Here is a 19,588-nt window from a genome sequence, read left to right as displayed (position 1 = left end):
TTGGGAGCCAGACCACCTCGATTTGGATACTAGTTCTGCCATTTATGGACTCTGTGACCTTGGGCAACAGCTTTATTTTTCTTTGCCTGTCTCTTCATCATTTACAGATGGAAAATAATAATAGTTCCTACCTCCTGGCATTGTGAGGAGTGAATGGGTTCATACACATAAAGCCCTAGATTTATTATGATGAGAGGATGGATGGGCAGATGATTGGATGGCTGAATGGACAGTGCACGATTGAACCAAGAAGGAAGGAACAGTGAGGGAGGTGAACGGGGTCGTGTACACTCACAAGACGCCCTCAGACATTTTATTAGGGGCTTAGAAAGGAGTCCTACAGGATCTTCCTCTGTGTTCCCAGGGGTTATGGCCCCAGATATAGATCAGATCTGGACATAGGACAAGGTGACATCACCCTGGATCTCCACCATGTCCACCCTCTGGAAGGCCGAAAGGCGATGGGAGAAGTCGAAGAGGTGCTGGGCGTTGGCATACACCTTGAAGCGATCCATGCCACAGCGAATGGACAGCTGCAGAGAGAGGGGAGGGCATGAGGCCAGAGCCAGGACAGAGGCTTTGGAGGGAAGCAGGGAAAGAGACCCCAGACTCACATCAAAGAACTGTCCAGGACCAAACGGGTTGTAGGAGACCTTCCTTTCCTCAGCTCCCCACGAGCCATTCAGAAAGCTGTTCCGAACCACACTGCCCTCATTCAGCCGGGGGTTAATGTGCAGAGCCAGGTCCCCTGAGGATCCCACCTTGAAGTTGATGACAAAGCTGGGGGCAGAGAGAAAGGTAGGAGTAAGATGGGTGGGGAGGAGGTGGGGGAGCGCTTTGCTTCCCAAGGAAGGAGGGGACTGGGGACTGGATTCCCAGGTCTCCAGTGGAGGAGGCTGAGGGCTCAGTCTCCTAGGACTGAGGGATGAGGAGGACCAAGGATTCACACCTCAATCTAGATTCTGTACCTCTTGGCTGTGGGGGGTACGTAGCCCTTGACAATAATGGTTCTTCGGGCTGTAAGCCCCCCTTGCAGTCTCCCATTAAATGGCACAGGCTGTGGGAAGAGAACATGGTGTCCCATCATCTCTCAGGTCCCCAGAAGCCAGAGGCAGGGATAAATTTTCAGAGAGGGGCTCTCACTTGTCCTGGGAAATGTCCCAAACCCCTAACCTCCACACCCTCTGACCACCAACTCCACCCTCTCCCCACCCCCCTCCCGCCCCAAACACCCTCTGCCCACACTATTTCCTACCTTCTCAGGGTTCCCCATGGCTCAGGACCCCCGACCCACCACCAGTTCCTGCTTCCCCACAAACTGCCCACCACAGAACCCTAAATTCCCACCAGAGACCTTACCGGGTTGAAGGTTGGGGGTCCTTCCATGCTCTGTGAAGTGAGGAAGAGTTATTCTATAATATTCGGCAAATATTAGGCCCACCTACTCCATGCAGGCGTAGCTCTAGGTGCTGGATTAGTACAACTGGGGATCCAGTCTCCCTGACCACCCTCCAGTTCTTGCCACCCACCCCCAAATGGCCACACAACCCCCCCCACTTACAGGGAGGTTACTTGGCTCTTGGCAGCACTGCCCGGGACCCTACACAGATGGACGGAAGGCATGAATGGAGAGAGGCTGGGGGTCCTTTGGCTGCCTTAGGACCTCCTCAGCCACTGAACCCCACCTCAAGGGGAAGTCCGTCACCCACCAGCAGGTACTTACTGGGTACGTCGGATTAGGCATGGGTATCTGTGGGCACAGAAGGAGAAGGAGGCAATGAGGGGGACCCTAAACTAGGGCCTGGAGGGTGTCAAGGATGCCCGCCCCAGGGCAGCCTACCACCACCATCCAAGGGAACTCGGGGTCAAAGGGTAGCACCCAGATGGCTCATTCATGGAGAGGAACTCGCCGTGTTTAGGGATCTCCAGTGCACAGCGAACTCAGCCCACTCCTTTAGGACAAGGCTGGTAAATTCTGTTTCTGTCCCCACCTCTGTCCTGGCTTTCTGCTGACCCAGGACCCTCATCCACTCCTCTCCTCCCTCCAGGAGCCACACGATAAAGCGTGCACCCTCATTACACACTCCCAGGCCCACACAACACCCTGCTCACCTCGTCTCCAACCATGATTTGCCCCTCACTCTACATGCGCACCCCTGGGGCAACTAGGGGTGCTTTAACCAGCCAAGTTCCTGTCTCTCCCTTGCCTGTCTCAGCTCTTTCAGTCTGTGTGTGACTCTGTTTCTGTTTCTCAGCCCCTCTTACTCGCTGTCTCTGTTCCTCTCTCGTCCTCACCTTCTCACCAGTGGTTCCTTTCCCCGCCAAACAATTTTTATTCACTCTTTCTGTTTCTGATGCACTCATTTCTGCCTCGACTTCCGCTTTAAGCCAGCTATCCTGAAGGTCCTTTAAAAGTTGCTTCATTGTTGTTTTTCTTTTTATTCTAGCCGCGTTGAGCGTTTTGCAGGATCTTAGTTCCCTGATCAGGGATTGAACCCGGGCCCTCAGCAGTGAAAGTGAGGAGTCCTAACCACTGGACCGCCAGGGAATTCCCATGTTGTTTTTCTTTTTAAAATACATTGATGAGGGAATTCCCTGGCGGTCCAGCGGTTAGGACTTGGCACTCTCATTGTGGGGGCCCAGGGTTTGATCCCTGGTCAGGGAACTAAGATTCCGTAAGCCATGCAGTGTGGCCATAAGTAAGTAAGTAAATAAATAATAAAATAAAATACATTGATGAAACACAACAGTAAAATGAACACCCATAGGCCCAAGGCCACCTTAGGGATGAAGACATTCCCAGCATTTCCTCATCAGGGAGGCAGAGGAGTGGTTTGATCCGTGCCTCTGCCGCTTACGAGCTCCATGATCTTGGGCAAGTTACTGAAGCACTCCGTGCCTGTAGAATGGGGCTCAGGATCACCAGTGCACTTCCCCTTGGAGGAGCTGGGGGACTTACAGGTTGGGAAGGGTAGAGCCCTCAGCTGAAGGACATGCCAGGGTTCTGAGGTTTGGGCTTCTCCAAGTAGTGTTGCTGTGGGGTTCTAGTGCTTGTGTCTTAGCCAGTTGTTCACCGTGGACCTGGTAGTGGGGTTTCACGGTCACCGGTGTGTGTCTGTTCAGCTTCCGTAGATGCTGCCCAGTTACTTCCCGAGGTACGGGAGTGTCGGCCAGTCCACGGCTTCACCAGCCGCGGGTATGATGTGCCTTTCCCGTTACAGCCCTTCTGGCAGGTGTGTAGTGGTAGCTCCCTGTGATGGGCAGTGAATTTCCCAGCTGACGCATGACGTCAGGCAACTTCTCAGAAACATGTTTGCTACTCCTGTGGTTTTTGTCCCTCCCTGTCATCACTTTCTGACTCAGCTTACTCGCCTCCTTCTCCTCCAGAAAGCCCTTCCTAAGACTTTCCAGGGACTTCCCTGGCCGTCCAGTGGTTGGGACTCTGCGCTTTCACTGCCAAGGGCCAGGGTTCAATCCCTGGTCAGGGAACTAGGATCCTGCAAGCCACGTGGCACAGCCAAAATAATTAAATAAGTAAATAAAATAAAATGATGGTGTAGAAAATGGTGCCAATACCTTAAAAGAAAAAAGACTCTCCAGACCCCCTGTATGTGCCCCACCCCCGCACTGACGACTTGTGGCCACTACTATCTGGTAACACATCTGTCTTCCCAGTAGACTGTCTTGGTTGCCCCTGGGTCTGTGGCGTCACCTGGCAAAGGGTCTGGCCCAGAGCAGGTGCTCAGGAAATAAGTGAATGTAGGGGTGAATTAAGGAAGAAAGCAAGCAAACAAGAGGGGGACACACCACACACCTGGTTTGGGGCGGGCTGGCCTCCGATGAAGTTGATTGATTGAAGCTGCAGGTCGCCATCCACATGCAGGTGGGTGACCATCTGTAGCGGGATCCGGTGCCCAAACTCATAGAAGGGATCCCCATTTACCACCACCTGGAGGGCAGGGGTCAGGTCAGAGGTGGCACCTCTGACCCTGGAGGGTAGAAAACAGGAAGCAGGAAACAGGGAGATTTTTAACTTGGGGGTCACAAGTTTTGAGAGTGAGCTGGGACAGCCTCAGTGTCAGGAATCTTGAGTCCACCGGTCAGAGGTCAAAAGTCAGCTCACAGATTGGTGGGCAGACGAGAATAGAGAATTTAGCCTGAGGATGGAGATTGGGAGATAACTGACTTGGAGTCCTGGTTTTGGTACCAAATGATTGGGTGTCAGGTCCAGCTCTGACATGTCTTGGCTGTGGGACCTTAGGTAAGTTCACTCACTTCTCTGAGTCTTTGCTTCTGCATCTGTAAAAATGGGATCTCGCTCTGGGACTGTTGGGAAGGCATGTCAGAGGCACTGTGGAAATCCCATGTAGAGCCTTGCCTTGTCATCACATCTCAAGAGTACTGTAAGCCATCACGGTTCTATTTATAGTGCTAAGAAATGGGCATAGCCGAGACCCAGCTCCCCAGGACTGAGAGCTTCCTACACACTAAGCACTTTACCTGCTGGCATCAACACGGTGACTGGCTCAGCAGCTCCGTGAGGGAGGACAAAACACTGTCCCTGTTGTTCAAGAAAGCAGAGGTTCCAGGTAGTAGAGTGACCAGTTCAAGGTCACATGCTGGGGAGAGGCAAAGCCCAGACTTGAACCCGTGTCTGTCCGAGCTCAAGCCCTAATGTTAACCTTGGTGATGAGGTTAGATATCTGGTGTCTATATGAGGGCAGATAACGTCCAGGTAGGTCATCCTCCCAGAAGACTTCTCCCGTGGGTCAGGCTGGGACAGATGTGCACAGGGTGTCTGATGTGTGTCATTTATGGGGAGGCAGGGGATGGAGAGAACTCCATTCATATTTATGAATCAAATTATATGATAGCTGGGATTTGCTTCTAAATAACCGGAGGGGAAGTGGGAGGTAGAGATAGGAGCAGATGAACCTGGAGTGGACAGCTATCGGTGCTGGCCAAGGAGAGGAGGGCTTCCCAGGACTCTGTGCTTCTGTGTGTGTTTAGACTTCCAGATAAGAAAGGGCCAAAATACATACCTCGCAAGAACACGGGAGCAAGATGTTATGCATGAAACACATCAGAAGGCTCTCCGAGGTGGAGGAATGGGAATGAGAAAAAGAGAGGCAGGAGAGGAGGAAAAGAAAAGTGAGGTAGGAAGGGAGGAGGGAGGCGGAAGGGAGAGAGGAAAAATGAAGAAAGAAAGGGAGAGAGGGAGGGATCAGGGGAAGGCAGAAAGGCAGGGAGGGAGGAAGGAAGGGAAGGAGGGAGGGAGGGGTGGGGAGGGGATGCCTCGCCCTCGAGACTCCGACCTTGTAGTGCTCGGCCAAGACCATGAACACCAGCTCGAAGGCGGCACCCTTGCTGAAGGGCATGCTCCTTTTCTTCTCCTCCTTGCCCCAGTTGCCATTATGCCTCGTGTTTAAGACCACCTTATCCCAGCCGTCAAAGCGGGGATTGAAGTGGAAGGCGACGTCCGCCTCTGGGCCCTGGCCCACCTCGAAGTTCACGAAGAACCTGGTGGGACACGAAGGGCTGTTCCCCTGGCCGCCCATTCCAGCGCACTATTGACCCAAGACTGGAGGGGGAGATCGTGCCCCTGCACTCCAAGGGGCAGATTCCCACCGCTACCCCTTTGCTCACTCCCTTCCCTGACCCAGCTTCAAATAAGACTGCTACTGGGACTCCTGCATTTACCCCAGCCCAGTCTGTATCGGCTCAGGTCTCCCTGCCCCCTCCCTGGCTTCTGAAGGTCATTCTCCACACGCAGCCAGAGGGACCCCATGAAAACCCAAATCGGAGCACCTTCCACAGCTCCCTTCACACCAGCAGCCCCCAAATTATTCCAAGGGGGCAGGTACACACCTGCCTCAGGACCTTTGCACAGGCTGTTCTTTCTGCTTGGAATGCTCTTCCCTCAGATACACCCCAGGCTCCCTCCCTCACCTCCTTCAGGTCTTTGCTGAAAAATTCCCTTCCCAGGAACCTTTCCCTGGCCACCTTATTTAAAGGGACAATGCCACACAACCCCTACCCCACATCTGCTCCCCATCTCCCTTCCCTCCTCATTTGTCTCCATAGCATTTATTGCCATCTGACTTATTATATATCTGACTTATTTATCTGTCTCCTCTACTAGGATGTCAGCTCCACGAGGACAGGGATCTTTGTCCTGTTGGATGCTCTGTCCCCAGCGCCTAGGCACAGAGTGGGTACTCGGTGGACATAGAAACAATGAACAAAGAAACAACAGTCCTATGACATCATTCAATTATCATCACCATTTTTATTTTATCATCACAATTTTAAAACCATAAAAAAAGCTAAGTGGACTTCCCTGGTGGCGCAGTGGTTAAGAATCCGCCTGCCAATGCAGAGGACACAGGTTTGAACCCTGGTCTGGGAAGATCCCACATGCCGTGGAGCAACTAAGCCCGTGCACCACAACTACTGAGCCCACGTACCACAACTACTGAAGCCCACAAACCTAGAGCCCGTGCTCCACAACAAGAGAAGCCACCGCAGTGAGAAGCCCGCGCACCGCAACAAAGAGTAGCCCTCCCGCCACCACTCGCCTCAACTAAAGAAAGCCCGCATGGAATGAAGACCCAACGCTGCCAAAAATAAATCTAAAAAATTAAAGAAAACAAGAAGCTAAAAGAGTTGTTGTAGTGCTGAATATACGACTCTATATGTTTTACATATTGAATCCTCAAAACCCATTTTATAGATAAAGCACACAGAGCTTTCCCAGTCACACGTTTGGTAAGTGACAGAGCTGGGACATGAACTCAGGTGGACCAGCTCTGAGACTGTGATCTTAATTCATGCTGTCATACCCAACAATTCCAATCCAGTGTCCCAACTCTGGGGCCACCTGTCATGGTGAGTCTCCCTAACACCTCCCAGCCCCCCTCCTGATCCGATCACCAAGCCCTGGACGCCCCAGACCAGAGCTGTTCTTTGGCCATCAGGTGCAGTGGCATAGAGCCCTCCTCTCAGCGGTGGGGAGGAAGGGAAATAGGCCTCCTGCACCTGGGCTGGAAGCCCCCTGTTTGTAGCCCCCTCCCAGCCTAGCCTGGCATGGGGGAGGGTCTTACCTCTTCATATGCTCGCTAGCCACTCCTTGGATGTAAATGGACATTCCAACTCTGAGACTGCCTGGGATGGGCCTGTGGTAGGGCAGCGTCTGCAGAAGGGGCCAGGTGAGGGGCCTCAAAGGTCATCTGCCTATTGCAGCCCTTACTACTCAGTCAGAAGCCCCTCCAGCCCCCCTCCCTTAAGCAAGGGAGAGGAAACCAAGGGGTGAGGGATCAGCGTGAAGATGAAGAAGGCTGAGAGCTGGAGATGGATGTAAATAGTCTATCAGGGTGGGAGTAAGTCAAGCCCCAGGGTCAGTACTGGGTAAATCAGACCCACAACGCCCGGGTGGCTGCCTCTGAGGATCAGGGTGAGGGTAAATTGGTGCGTGGAGGTCAGGGTGGAGCTAAGCCAGGGACTAGGGTATCTCACCGGGTTGTAGGTGGGCTGGTAGCCTGGTGCAGGAACAAAGGCCATCTTGAGAGGCTGGGCTGGTGGCTCCTACGGTGAGAAGAGCTGCAGGAGTAGGGAATGGCGGCAGATAGCGGCTGGTGGGTGGCTCTTATACCTGAGGATAAGGGAGTGGCTGGCAGGGCAGGGTCCACCATCTTCCAGGGCACCCCCAGTCTCCCTTCTCTTACCAGCCTCACTGGTAACCAGCCAGAACCCAGATCTCCTGGGCCAGGCCTGGGGTAGTCAGCTCAGGACCGCCTCCTCTAGGCCCTTCTGCAAAGAGGAAGTGCTGGCGAACTTTGGCCCTTCAAGGGCCTTATCAGAGCCCATAAAAACCTGGCTGACCCTTTGCTGTCAGAGGGAGGGTGAGGCCAGGAGGGTTGGGCAGGGTAAGGCTAAAAGGAGTGGCCCAGGACAGATGGGCAACGGAAACAAGTGAAAAAGCAAGGAGGAACTGGGCACTCTTGATACTCCCGGGAACAGTTCAAGGACCTCAGTTTATTGCTGCATGCCTCTAGTATGTACGTTATGTTGTATATGTAGTGGTTTAGACCACTGACTTCTGAAGCCTGAGGTTCTGGGTTAAACTCCTTCCTTTGCCACTTCTTCGCTGTTTGATCTTGTGTCAGTGCTTTAACCTCAATTTGCCCATTTGCCCATCTGTTAAATAGGGAATATTAATAGTATTAAGCTCATAGGGTCCTTGAAAGGAATTACTAAGTTAATAAATATTCATAACAGGACGTGGCATATAGGAGACACTAAATGAATGCTTGGGGACTTCCCTGGTGGTCCAGTGGTTAGGACTCCGTGCTTTCACTGCCGTGGCGCTGGGTTCCATCCCTGGTCAGGGGAACTAAGATCCCACAAATCTCCCACAAGCCGCACGGCGCGGCCAAAAAAAAAGAAAAAAAGGAAAATAATACCTTGTAAATTAATGCTTGGTCTCTTGCCCTCACTCCAAACGTAAATCCAGGACGTTGGTTTATTTATTTTTTTTGGCCACGCCACGCAGCTTGCGGGATCTTCGTTCCCCCACAGGGGATTGAACCCGGGCCACTGCAGTGAAAGCCCTAAGCACTGGACCGCCAGGGAATTCTCCAGGAGGTTGGGATTATATATGGAAAAGAGAACTCAGAGCTTAGAGAAGTGAGGCAGTTGGCCCAAGACTGGGTAGCAGCAGAACCCTAGCCAGACTCCAGCACCGGAACCTACTATGCTGTGTAGTGAGTGGGGGCCAGGCAGGGGAAATGCCGCCCTCAAGCCTGGGGCAGGCAGGAAGACTGTCTGTGGCCTTTCACATGACTTGCTACCAGCCCTGGCCTGCCCACTGCCACTCTGAATGGTCATCACCTGCATGGCTTCCATGCCCATTGGTCATATCTCTGTCCCCAACTTTCAGCACAACCGTGGTCTTTGGAGCCCCCAGGATCATAATGTTAACCCCCTTTCTGCCTCGCCTCTCTCTCCAATAAGGACACCGGGTTCTTTATATTGCTTTATTGTTCGTGGGGCGAAGACAAGGCAGGAGTAAAGCTGTGTCATAAAGTTATAAACAGGGAGACTGGCAAAGAAGACAGCGAGGGGGACCATCTTCACTAATCCTCCCTCTCTGTGAATGAGGAAGCGCAGTCATGAGACGGGACAAAGCTAGACCCTGGGCCAGGACCTGGGATGAAGGGCCTCTCAGAGCTTGGAGAAGGTGATGGTCTTCAGTTCCTTCTTCTCCATTAAGGCCTGGAGAGACTTAACGACATCCTCTGTCTGCAGCATGCTCATGTTCCAGGATTTCTGGATAAAGACGGCGGCGGGGAATGGAAAGGATACGGGAAGATTTTAATTGGACCAATGAAAACTAGGAGATAGCAGCGCACCAGTCAGAGGACAAGGCCTGCAAGTGGCCGCTGTGCCCTGATTGGTTGCTCTGGGATCAGAGAAGGGATGTGATTGGTCGGACGGAGAGTCTCACCATGAAGTTGAGGCTGTCTGTCACCGAATGGTCGCGGGAGTAGAGCAGGTTGATCTTGGTGCTCTGCACCGCCACGGGGCTCTTGCTGGAAATCTCGGCTGCCAGGGCGAAGGCCGCATCAAGCATGACCTCCTTGTCTGGGAAGACCCGGCTGAGGATGAAAGGCATTTGCAGTCGGCGGTCTGAGAAGAGCTCTCCTCTCCCTCTCATGGATGAACAAGTGGCCAATCACAGTAGAAAATGGAAGATACCACAGTGAAATGGACCAATCAGAGCAGGGCAGTAGACTCCAGACCACCCAGAGAGAGGAGGCCACTTGGAATCCATGAGTTAAGGTACTCGGGGATCCAGAGAGCCCCACCCAGGTCTGGCTGCCCCTGAGCTCTTATCCAGCACAGGCCTCAGCCCCTACCTGACCAGCCCACAGTCCAGGGCCTCGTCAGCCATCATCTTGCGGGCAGTGAAGGCCAGCTCGTTGACCAGGCTGCAAGAGGGCAGAGCGTGTCGGGGATGGCAGTCATCCCAGGTCTAGGAGATGTCCTGCCGTCCCCTCCCCCAGGCTCCTCTCACCCACCTCTGGTTCCCGATGACTCTGGGCAGTCGCTGCAGGGTTCCCACATCCGCTGCCAAACCTAGGTCCACCTCCTGGGGGGAGCAATCCTGTCCGTGCTTAGTTTCTGCCCACTACTGTCCCCCATGCAACCTCAATGCCAATGAAATTCCGCATTTACTGCAGAGGTCCCACCCCACCCCCACCTCAGAGACTCCCATTCCAAACACCCCGTTTCATTCCCATCCACGTACTTTTGCCCATATAGGTTCCTTCGGTCTAGAATACAGCCCACCTTCCAATTCTTCTGCCCTCCCAATTCTTTGAGGTCAGCTGCATCTATCTCCAGACAGAAGCCGTGCTTATCCCTGCCCTGCCCCCCTCCAACCATGAGCTCCATCGTGCCTCCCGCCCCCTCCAGCACTGACGCCAAGCAGCGCCCCCAGCCTCAACCCCTCCCTGACAACTTGACTCACTCCTGACCTCACACTGACTGCATGGCCTACCCTTGACTTCCTCCCTGGCCAAGTGTTACTTTTCTTCTCTTTTTTTTTTTTTTGCTCCTGTGGCACGTGGGATCTTAGTTCCCTGACCAGGGATCAAACAGGCGCCCCCTGCCTCGGAAGCGTGGAGTCTTAACCATTGGACCACCAGGGAAGTCCCAAGGGTTACTTTTTAAGGTTCAGTTCTAACTACCTCTTCCATGAAGCCGTCTAGACTCACTCGCACCCCCTTAGCTTGCTCTGTCCCTGCTCTACCCCTGCTCTGACCTGTCTCTGCCACTCATTTCCCAGCTCTAAGCAGGGCCCAAGGAAGCAGAAGCTCGGTAGAATGGCTCACCTTCACCTGGAAGGAAGCATCCTGGGTACAGTACCGGATGTCACAGGCAGTGATAAGATCCACTCCTGGGAAGTAGAGGCCAGGGACACTAAACAACCACAGGACTGCTCCCCACCCCCACCCCCACCCCCAGACTGTGGGGTTGCACCTTGGGCCAAAGTCTAACTGGCAACAGATCTGGGTGGCTGGCTGCAGACTCACCCGCACCAATGCAGCCCCCATGGATGGCGCCAATCACCGGCTTAGGGCACTGGAAGGGGACAGGAGGGGCAGGGTCAAGGCTGGTCCAGGAGTGGCAGGAAGGGGGTTGCCCTGCTAGCCTCCCAGGGTCACCTTCTCGATGACGCTGAAGGTCTCTTGGTATCTGCTGAGGAGGCTATGGAGGTGCCAGCTGATACGGGCCACGTCGTCTCCTGCGGGCTGAAGGAGGCCTGAAGCCATGTCCACGAAGTCGATACCTGGTGGGGAGATCTGGGGAGGCTCACCTAGCCGCCCAGGCCCAACCCGTCGCCCTGGCTAGAGTTCAGAGGCCACGCAAACCACCACAGTGGAGGCAGCAACTCACACAGGAGACTGCCTTTGGGGTGTGAAGACAAGGCAAGCTAACGTATATCGAGTCTTTGCTCACTTTAGCCTCACAATGACCCTCTGAGGTAGGTCCTATTACTACTGCCATTTTCCTGGGGGAGAAACTGAGGCACGGGGAGCTTAAATCACACGCCCAAGGTCACACTGGCTTGTGAGCAGTGGAACTGCGATTTCAAGCCCAGAACTATGCAGCTGGCTCCAGGGGCCGTGCTTTTCGCTGTGATGCCAGATGGCCTGGAGGTCAAGGTTTTGGGCACGAGCAACTGCGTCAAAGGTGGTGATGTTTCCTGAGACAGGAAGCTCGGAAATGGAGACATTTTTGTGGCTCCAACTTTAAGACAATCCCAAGTCTGACCTTTCCTCCACTGACCTGCCGCCACAGTCTGTTCCCCACATGCGGCCAGAGGGCACTTGTGATCACCTCAGGGCCCTCTCTTCTCCCTGACGCCCCCCATCCCTCCTACTTAGAATGAAATGCCATGTCTTCTGCCAAGACCTTACCAGCCCTGCACAGGCACCACCTCCAGCATATGCCACTGGGCACGCAGGCCTCCATCAGCCGTTCCGACAACACGTTCGCTTCCTAGGGCCTCTGTGCCTGCTCCTCCCTCTGCCTAGAACAGCCCTTCCCCAGCGATCAGGCCACAGTTCAAAGGCCACCTCCTCAGAGAGGCCTCCTCTGGGCACCCTGGCTAAACTGCAGCCTGTCACCTTTCACCTCCTTTCTCGGCCATATCTCCCGCACTGCCTTCTTGTTACCACATAACTGTATGCTTATCTCCTTTAGTGCCTGTCTCCCTTTCCAGGATGTGAGCTCCATGAGCGGAGGAGTTTGTCTTCCCCACCTCCCCACCCCCAAGGAGTTTGGCTTTTTGCCCACCGCTGTATCCCCAGTGCCTACCAGGGCCTAGCACACAGCAGGTGCTCAATAAGTGAACAAGACAGACAATAATCGCTGCCCCCATGGAGCTGCCCTTCTATGGGAAACAAACAGGTAAGACGATACATTTTGTCAGGTGGCAGTAAGTACTAAAAGAAAATTAAAGGAGGGGAGTGGAATGGAGTGTGTGTGTGTGTGTGTGTGTGTGTGTGTGTGTGTGCGCGCACGCGTGCGTGCACAGTGAGGGCTCTTGCAGTATTAAGTAGGGTGGTCAGGGACCCTCTTAACTGAAAAAGTGACATATGAATAAAGATCTGAAGGACCACAAGGGAGGGAGCTGTAGGGATAAGAGAGTTCTACACGTCAGGAACAGCCAGTGCAAAGGCCCTGCGGTAGGAATGCCCCCGGTGTCTGTGTGGAGGACCACTGAGGCCAGCGTAGTGGAGTGAGCAAGGGGGAAAGCAGGAAAAGCCAACGTCAGAGAGGTGACAGAGGCAGACTCCGTGGGGCCTTGTGGGCTAAGAGGAGGACTTTGGCTTTGACTCTGAGTGAGGTGAAGTTACGGGGTGGTTCTGAGCAGAATTTTCTTCTTCCGGAGGTGAATCATTCGCATCCTTTTGCCTGTCCTCTGAACAATGCTATTTGACAAACCTGAAAAATCACTCCCACCTTCAGCCACCCCCGACTCTCTGGTGCCTGCACAGGCTTATTTAAATGAACGAGAACACTGGAGTGTTGACTCAGGATAGAGCTGAATTTGTGCAAGTTAAATATGGGTAAGACAGAACTCCTCTGTGTGACCCTGGCCAGGTCACTCCATCCTTTGGGTTTTGGGTTTCTGCTCTGTAAAATGAGCCTAAAATCCTCCCGAGAGCTGATGGGGCTGCAAGGATTCAAGTGACAGAGCCCAGAGGCGCTTTGAGCAATGCCTGGCACGTAATGGCATCACAACAGTTACTATTATTATATACTCCGTCTCAGTCGAGGCCAGAACCGCCTGCATCAGCCTGCAGACATCTGCCAGCTTCCCACTAGGCCTGCACAGCTTGTAGGACTCAGTGGGAGCCATGCTTACCCCAGAACAAGCCCATCTTGGCACCTGGCCATACCTCCTCCCGCTGTTTTTGCTGGTTTATCTGCCCTACCTGGATCTGCAGATGCGGGTGTCTGCAACCCCTTGGAATAAACGGCCCCAGACCACGGTACAAGGTGTCCCCCTCCAGAGTCAGAAGTCATTCCGGAGAGGTCCCCTATCTCGTTCCCTGGGAACCTCAGTGTTTCAGATCTCCTTCATCATCACAATTAAGTTATTTATAATCATCAATAATAACAGCTACGGGGACTTCCCTGGTGGCGCCAGTGGTTAAGAACCTGCCTGCCAATGCAGGGGACACGGGTTTGAGCCCTGGTCCGGGAAGATCCCACATGCCGCGGAGCAACTAAGCCCGTGAGCCGTAACTACTGAGCCTGCGCTCTAGAGCCCGCGAGCCGCAACCACCGAGCCTGCGTGCCACAACTACTGAAGCCTGCGCGCCTAGAGCCCGTTCTCTGCAACAAGAGAAGCCACCGCAACGAGAAGCCTGCACACCGCAACGAAGAGTAGCCCCTGCTCGCTGCAACTAGAGAAAGCCCGTGCGCAGCAACGAAGACCCAATGCAGCCTAAAATAAATAAATTTATTTTAAAAAAAAATAATAGCAGCTACATTAGTAAAAGTTCCACATGAATTAATGTTTTGTGCCTATTAACTCGTTTCATCCTCACGGCAACCTGATGAGGTGGGGGCTCACAGCATCTCTCTTTTCTTCAGATGAGACCACAGAGAGGTGAAGGTGTGTGCGGCTGGCAGGGGTGGGAGGTGGCGGGCTCCTCCAGCTAGGCATACTTTGAACCAGCCTGTCAGACACCTGGGCCATAGTCACTTAGCCGTGAAGAGCAAGGATTCTGCAGCAAGGCAGCCCATGTTCAAAAATCCCAGCAGTGAGAACTGGGCAAGTTTCTTCCTCTCTCTGGGTCTCAGTTTCCTTACCTATCAAATGGCGATGGGGACTGAGCCTGTCTCATAGGGTCGTGGTGAGAATTAATACGTGTAAGGTGCTCAGAGACACTCCGCAAATGTAAATAAGTGTGGGCTAGTTCTTTTTTTCTTTTTTTTTAAATTAGTAGTTTCATTCTATCATTGAAACTGCTAATTAAGTTGAGTTTCTTCTTTCTGGCCTTCAGATTGAAAATGGGACGAGACGGCCACAATCAGCTGTGAGCTGAAAGATGAGGACCCCAGGCCTGGCACGGCTACACATGAACCCTCATCCTGCACTCCATGAGGGAAAGGGCTCAGAAACACGGGCTGCTTTCTGTTTCTAGGTCCGCGGCACCCAGGAAGGGGGCTGGCACTGGAATGCTGAATGGATGAACAAAGGAATGAAGGAGAACAGAGAGAGTGGTAGAAAGAAAACAACGGACGCGACGTGCGGAGATGTTAACAGACGAAACAAATACATTGTCCGAGCAGGATGAACTGTCATTACAGACTAGAGCGTCTGATGTCTCTGTGATGTCACTGCTTGGAACTGACCCAGCTCAGGGCAGGGGGCACTCGTCTGGAGTCGCCCTGGCTTCTGCTGACTCATTGGCTTCTTCCCAGGCCCCTGATTCTTTTTTTGTTTTGTTTTGTTTTTTGCGGTACGCGGGCCTCTCACTGCTGTGGCTTCTCCTGTTGCCGAGCCCAGGCTCCGGATGCGCAGGCTCAGCGGCCATGGCTCACAGGCCCAGCCGCTCCGCGGCATGTGGGATCCTCCCGGACCAGGGGCACGAACCCGTGTCCCCTGCATCGGCAGGCGGACTCTCAACCACTGCGCCACCAGGGAAGCCCCAGGCCCCTGATTCTTGAAGGAGGCTCCTGAGCGCCTCGAGGGTGTTTAAGACGTCCACTGTTGTGTTATTCTTGAATAAAGCAGGAGAGCTTTTGGAAGCCCAGCCAGGGCAGTGTCCCTTCACAGAGATTCAGGGCTAGCCTGGTGACTGAAGGCCTAAGGTTTGGAATTCTCCTCTTGAAGAAGTGCTGTTGGGATAGCTGGGATGCCCCGGTAATGGTTCCTGCCACTTCATTAACAGGCTGTGATAAGAAGTGGAGAGCAGCGCACCTTCTACCTGGGTACTGTGAATTTTGCTGACACAAAGGGTGTCCTCTACCTGGTGTTGGACAGACCCTCGGAACTTCACATCTTTCCTGCCTTAACCTGTGTGAGCAGCTGTCAACCTCCCGGGGTGGGGCGAGGGGACTGCCTAGAAATTTGGGGGCCAAAATCGTTTAGGTGGCCTTTACTTGGTCTTATCAAAAGAATTCCAATAAAATATTTTAAAGCAAATTAAAAAAAAAAAAGAAAGAAATACATTGTTTTACTGTCTGTCTTTACTGAATTGGGAAGTCCATGAGGGCAGGGCCTGGGGCTGCCTCAGTCACCACTGGGACCCCAACATTAGGCTGGGCCCTGTGCAGAAATCAGTGTATGTGACCCTCCACTTCTGGTATGGACCCTCCTACAGGTGCCAACTATGTGCCCTTGTTGGACAAGATCCAATTACCTGAAGGCACCAGGCAGACTCTGGAAGAAGTGACTGGCCAAGTTACCTGTTTTTAAAAAAGTTAACCTGCGGGCAGGCTGAAGTTGTGCTTGAAGAACCAAAGGACAGAGCCCAGGGTGACCTCAGCTGATAGAAAGTGAGGGGGGGAAATTCCAGAAAGCAGAGAGCCAGAGAGGGGAGCCCCAGGTTCTGTGTATAAGCTCTGCCCAGATCTCTTGTTGACCCATAAAGCAGGCAGGCAGCCCAGCAAAGAGATTTAAAACACTGACTCCAACTCAGCTGCTAAAACAGGAAACTCAACACTCTGGAATTATGTAATAGGATCCTGAATTTCCACATCATTTTCTCCCATAGTCCAATATCCAGGATACAATCTAACCTTACTCTGAAAACAAAGAAACAGGAAAATGAGACCCATTTTTTTTCAAGAGAAAAGATAAGAAACAGAGATTGACGCCAAGGCGACCCAGATGTTGGAATTAGGAGACAAGGATTTTAAAACAGCCATTGTAACTACGGTCAATGATGCAAAGAAAAATATGGGGGCTTCCCTGGTGGTGCAGTGGTTGAGAGTCCGCCTGCTGATGCAGGGGACACGGGTTCGTGCCCCGGTCTGGGAAGATCCCACATGCCGCAGAGCGGCTGGGCCCGTGAGCCATGGCCGCTGAGCCTGCGCGTCCGGAGCCTGTGCTCCGCAATGGGAGAGGCCACAACAGTGAGAGGCCCGCGTACAGCAAAAAAAAAAAAAAAAGAAAAATATGGTTGTGGGACATCCCTGGTGGTCCAGTGGTTAAGCATCTGCCTTTCAATACAGGGGACTCACGTTTGACCCCTGGTTGGGGAACTAAGATCCCACATGCCGAGGGGCAACTAAACCCGAACGCCACAACTACTGAGCACATGGGCCACAAGCAGAGAGAAGTCCACACGTGGCAATGAAGATCCCGAGTGAGCAACTAAGAACCGATGCAGCCAAAGATAAACAAATAAATATTTTTAAAAAATATGATTGTGACAAACAAAAAGATATGAAACTTTAGCAGAGAAATGGAAAATATAAAAAAGAACCAAAGGGAAATTTGAGAATTGTGAAGTACAATACAGGCATACCTCATTTTACTGCGTTTCACAGATACTGTTTTTCCTTTTGATTTTTTTGGCTGCACCACACAGCATGTGGGATCTTAGTTCCCTGACCAGGTATCGAACCCATGCCCCATGCATCCCTGCATTGGAAACTGAATTTTAACCACTGAACCACTAGGGAAGTCTCACAGATACTGTGTTTTTTACACATTGAAGGTTTCCAGCAACCCTGCATTGTCAAATGGTTAGCATTTTTTAGCAATAAATTATCTTTTAATTAAGGTAAGTACTTTTTTTTTTTTTTGCAATACGCGGGCCTCTCACTGTTGTGGCCTCTCCCGTTGCGGAGCACAGACTCCGGACACGCAGGCTCAGCGGCCATGGCTCATGAGCCCAGCCGCTCCACGGCACGTGGGATCCTCCTGGACCGGGGCACGAACCCGTGTCCCCTGCATCAGCACGCGGACTCTCAACCACTGCGCCACCAGGGAAGCCCCTGTACTTTTTTTTTTTTTTAGACATAATGCTACTGCATACTTAATAGACTACAATATAGTGTAAATGTAACTTTTACATGTACTGGGAAACCAAAAAGTTCATGTGACTTGCTTTACTGCTATATTCGCTTTATTGTGGTAGTCTAGAACTGAACCCACAATATCTCTGAGGTATGCCTGTATCTGAAATTTTTAAAAATCATGGGATGGGCTTAACAGCAGAACAGAGGTGACAAAGGAGTCGATGAATCTGGTCAATGGAAATTATCCAACCTGAAGAAAAGACCTGTGGGACAATCAAAAGATCTAACAGACATGTAACTGGAAATCAGTTCATGTGGACTGAGTAATTAATTGCACGAAAGCATGCAATTTTTTATTTTTGGCCACGCCACTCGCAGCTTGCAGGGTCTTAGTTCCCCGACCAGGGATTGAACCAGGGCCCCTGCAGTGAAAGTGCTGAGTCCTAACCACTGGACTGCCAGGGAATTTCCAGAAAGCGTGTAATTATTACAACACGCTTTACTGACATTAAAAAAAAAAAACAGATTCTGGGTGATTAAAGGCCTTGATCAAGGCCACAGACTCAGGATGAAAACCCTGACTTTAGAGCCAACGATCCTGTCATGTTCTGTTGGACTAATTTCTTTTCTTTTGCTTTTGCTGCACCGTGCGGCATATAGGGTCCTAGTTCCCCGACCAGGGATGAACCCATGCCTCTTGGAGTGGAAGTGAGGAGTCTTAACCACTGGACCGCCAGGGAAGTCCCATGGACTAATTTCTGTATTTGAAAATGATCAAAGTGGAAGTTAGAAGCTGCTTAAAACACTAATTATGAAGCATTACTCTATTCCCAGGAGCAGGGGAGACTGGCAGGGGTGGGTGTGGAGAGCACCTGGTACCTGAAGTGAACATTTTTCCTGCGCCAGAGATCACCACGGCACGACAGTCTGCATCTTCTGCGATCTTGTTGAAGCACACCACCATCTCGCTGTGGGGGAAAGGGGGAAAGGCTATGTCTGGCGTGGGAATCCCCTGCCCTCAGGCCCACCCCTGCCCAGTCCCTTAGCCCCTGCCTCCTCCTGCAGGCAGGCCTCCAGAATCTGCAGGCCGGACCTCCAGAAGGCCTTGTTCATGGCGTTTCTCTTCTCCGGCCGGTTTAGCTGCACATGCAGGATGTGCTTCTGGGCAGATGTCACCCGAAGGGACTCATAGCTGTGGCCCGGGGCTTCCTCGGGCGCTGCTTTGGAGGGCTCATCTTGCGCAAAGGAGCTCAAGGGATGAAGGTTAAGGCTGAGCCCCAGGTTGGTGCGGGCTGTCAATCCTGGGGAGATGAAGGAAGGGAGAGCCATTGATGACCCCAGATTGGGGGCACAGCACCTTCAAGAGCAGAGGGCACACATCTCGGTGACACTAGATTGGGGAACACAGTCCTGTTAGAGGCCTTGGTTTAGGGAAATACAGACTTTACGATTAGGGCGCACTTATCAGTGGCCTCAGTATGAGGACCACTTCAGACCCGTGATCGTGGTACTGACTCCAGGTTGGGAACACTGAGCCGTCAGCGACCCGACTGTAAGACACACGCCGTTTGATGGGGGCACATGGGCCCCTGAGTTTATTAAGGGGCTCGGACCCTGCGAGACCCGGGACAGGCCTCCCCGTCCGACTGTCGCTATGACAGCACGAAAGCTCAACGGACCCCCAAAGGTCAAGAGGTGACTCACGACAGGTCAGCAAGTTGCGGAGCCTCCGAGAAGCCGGGATGACCGCCGCCATAGTTACTGATTCGCTGGAGTAAACCGACAGGAGGAAGCTAAGGGGGCGGGCACAAAAGGCCGCCATGTTTGGTAAGGGCATCGAGGCCGCAGCCTGACCCCGGTGACGGTCCTCTTTTCGCCATCTTTACCAAGGGCAACCGGAAACAGCCTTCTAGCTTCGCCGGCCATTAGAGTGATTCGGTCATGGAACCTTCGGTCCAGTAGATACCCGGACTAAGAAAATGGTTCACGCTGCTCTTGGACATTCTGTACAGAATTCACCACAGCTGTTTCATAA

At 52.6% G+C, this 19,588-nt stretch overlaps 2 protein-coding genes across 2 annotated transcripts; both read right to left on the bottom strand.

The window, feature by feature from the left end:
* Positions 1–386: 386 nt before the first annotated feature.
* On the bottom strand, positions 387–7,560 carry LGALS4 (galectin 4). The gene is made up of 10 exons (XM_065898561.1): positions 7,516–7,560; positions 7,104–7,192; positions 5,316–5,520; positions 3,815–3,949; positions 1,724–1,750; positions 1,562–1,600; positions 1,360–1,389; positions 969–1,057; positions 615–780; positions 387–533 (listed from the first exon to the last, which is right to left on the bottom strand). The coding sequence occupies exons 1-10, from the start codon at positions 7,558–7,560 to the stop codon at positions 387–389; spliced, it is 972 nt and encodes a 323-aa protein (XP_065754633.1).
* Positions 7,561–9,021: 1,461 nt separating this feature from the next.
* ECH1 (enoyl-CoA hydratase 1) lies at positions 9,022–19,309 on the bottom strand. The gene is made up of 10 exons (XM_065898560.1): positions 19,258–19,309; positions 18,647–18,854; positions 18,433–18,521; positions 11,229–11,353; positions 11,097–11,145; positions 10,896–10,960; positions 10,080–10,150; positions 9,918–9,989; positions 9,506–9,656; positions 9,022–9,327 (listed from the first exon to the last, which is right to left on the bottom strand). The coding sequence occupies exons 1-10, from the start codon at positions 19,307–19,309 to the stop codon at positions 9,223–9,225; spliced, it is 987 nt and encodes a 328-aa protein (XP_065754632.1). The 3' UTR covers positions 9,022–9,222.
* Positions 19,310–19,588: the final 279 nt, after the last annotated feature.

Source organism: Phocoena phocoena, chromosome 20 (genome assembly GCF_963924675.1).
Source record: "Phocoena phocoena chromosome 20, mPhoPho1.1, whole genome shotgun sequence".
Classification (NCBI taxonomy): Eukaryota; Metazoa; Chordata; class Mammalia; order Artiodactyla; family Phocoenidae; genus Phocoena; species Phocoena phocoena.
The sequence above is the reverse complement of the archived record's forward strand: the minus strand, read 5'-3'. Positions and strand labels throughout refer to the sequence as shown.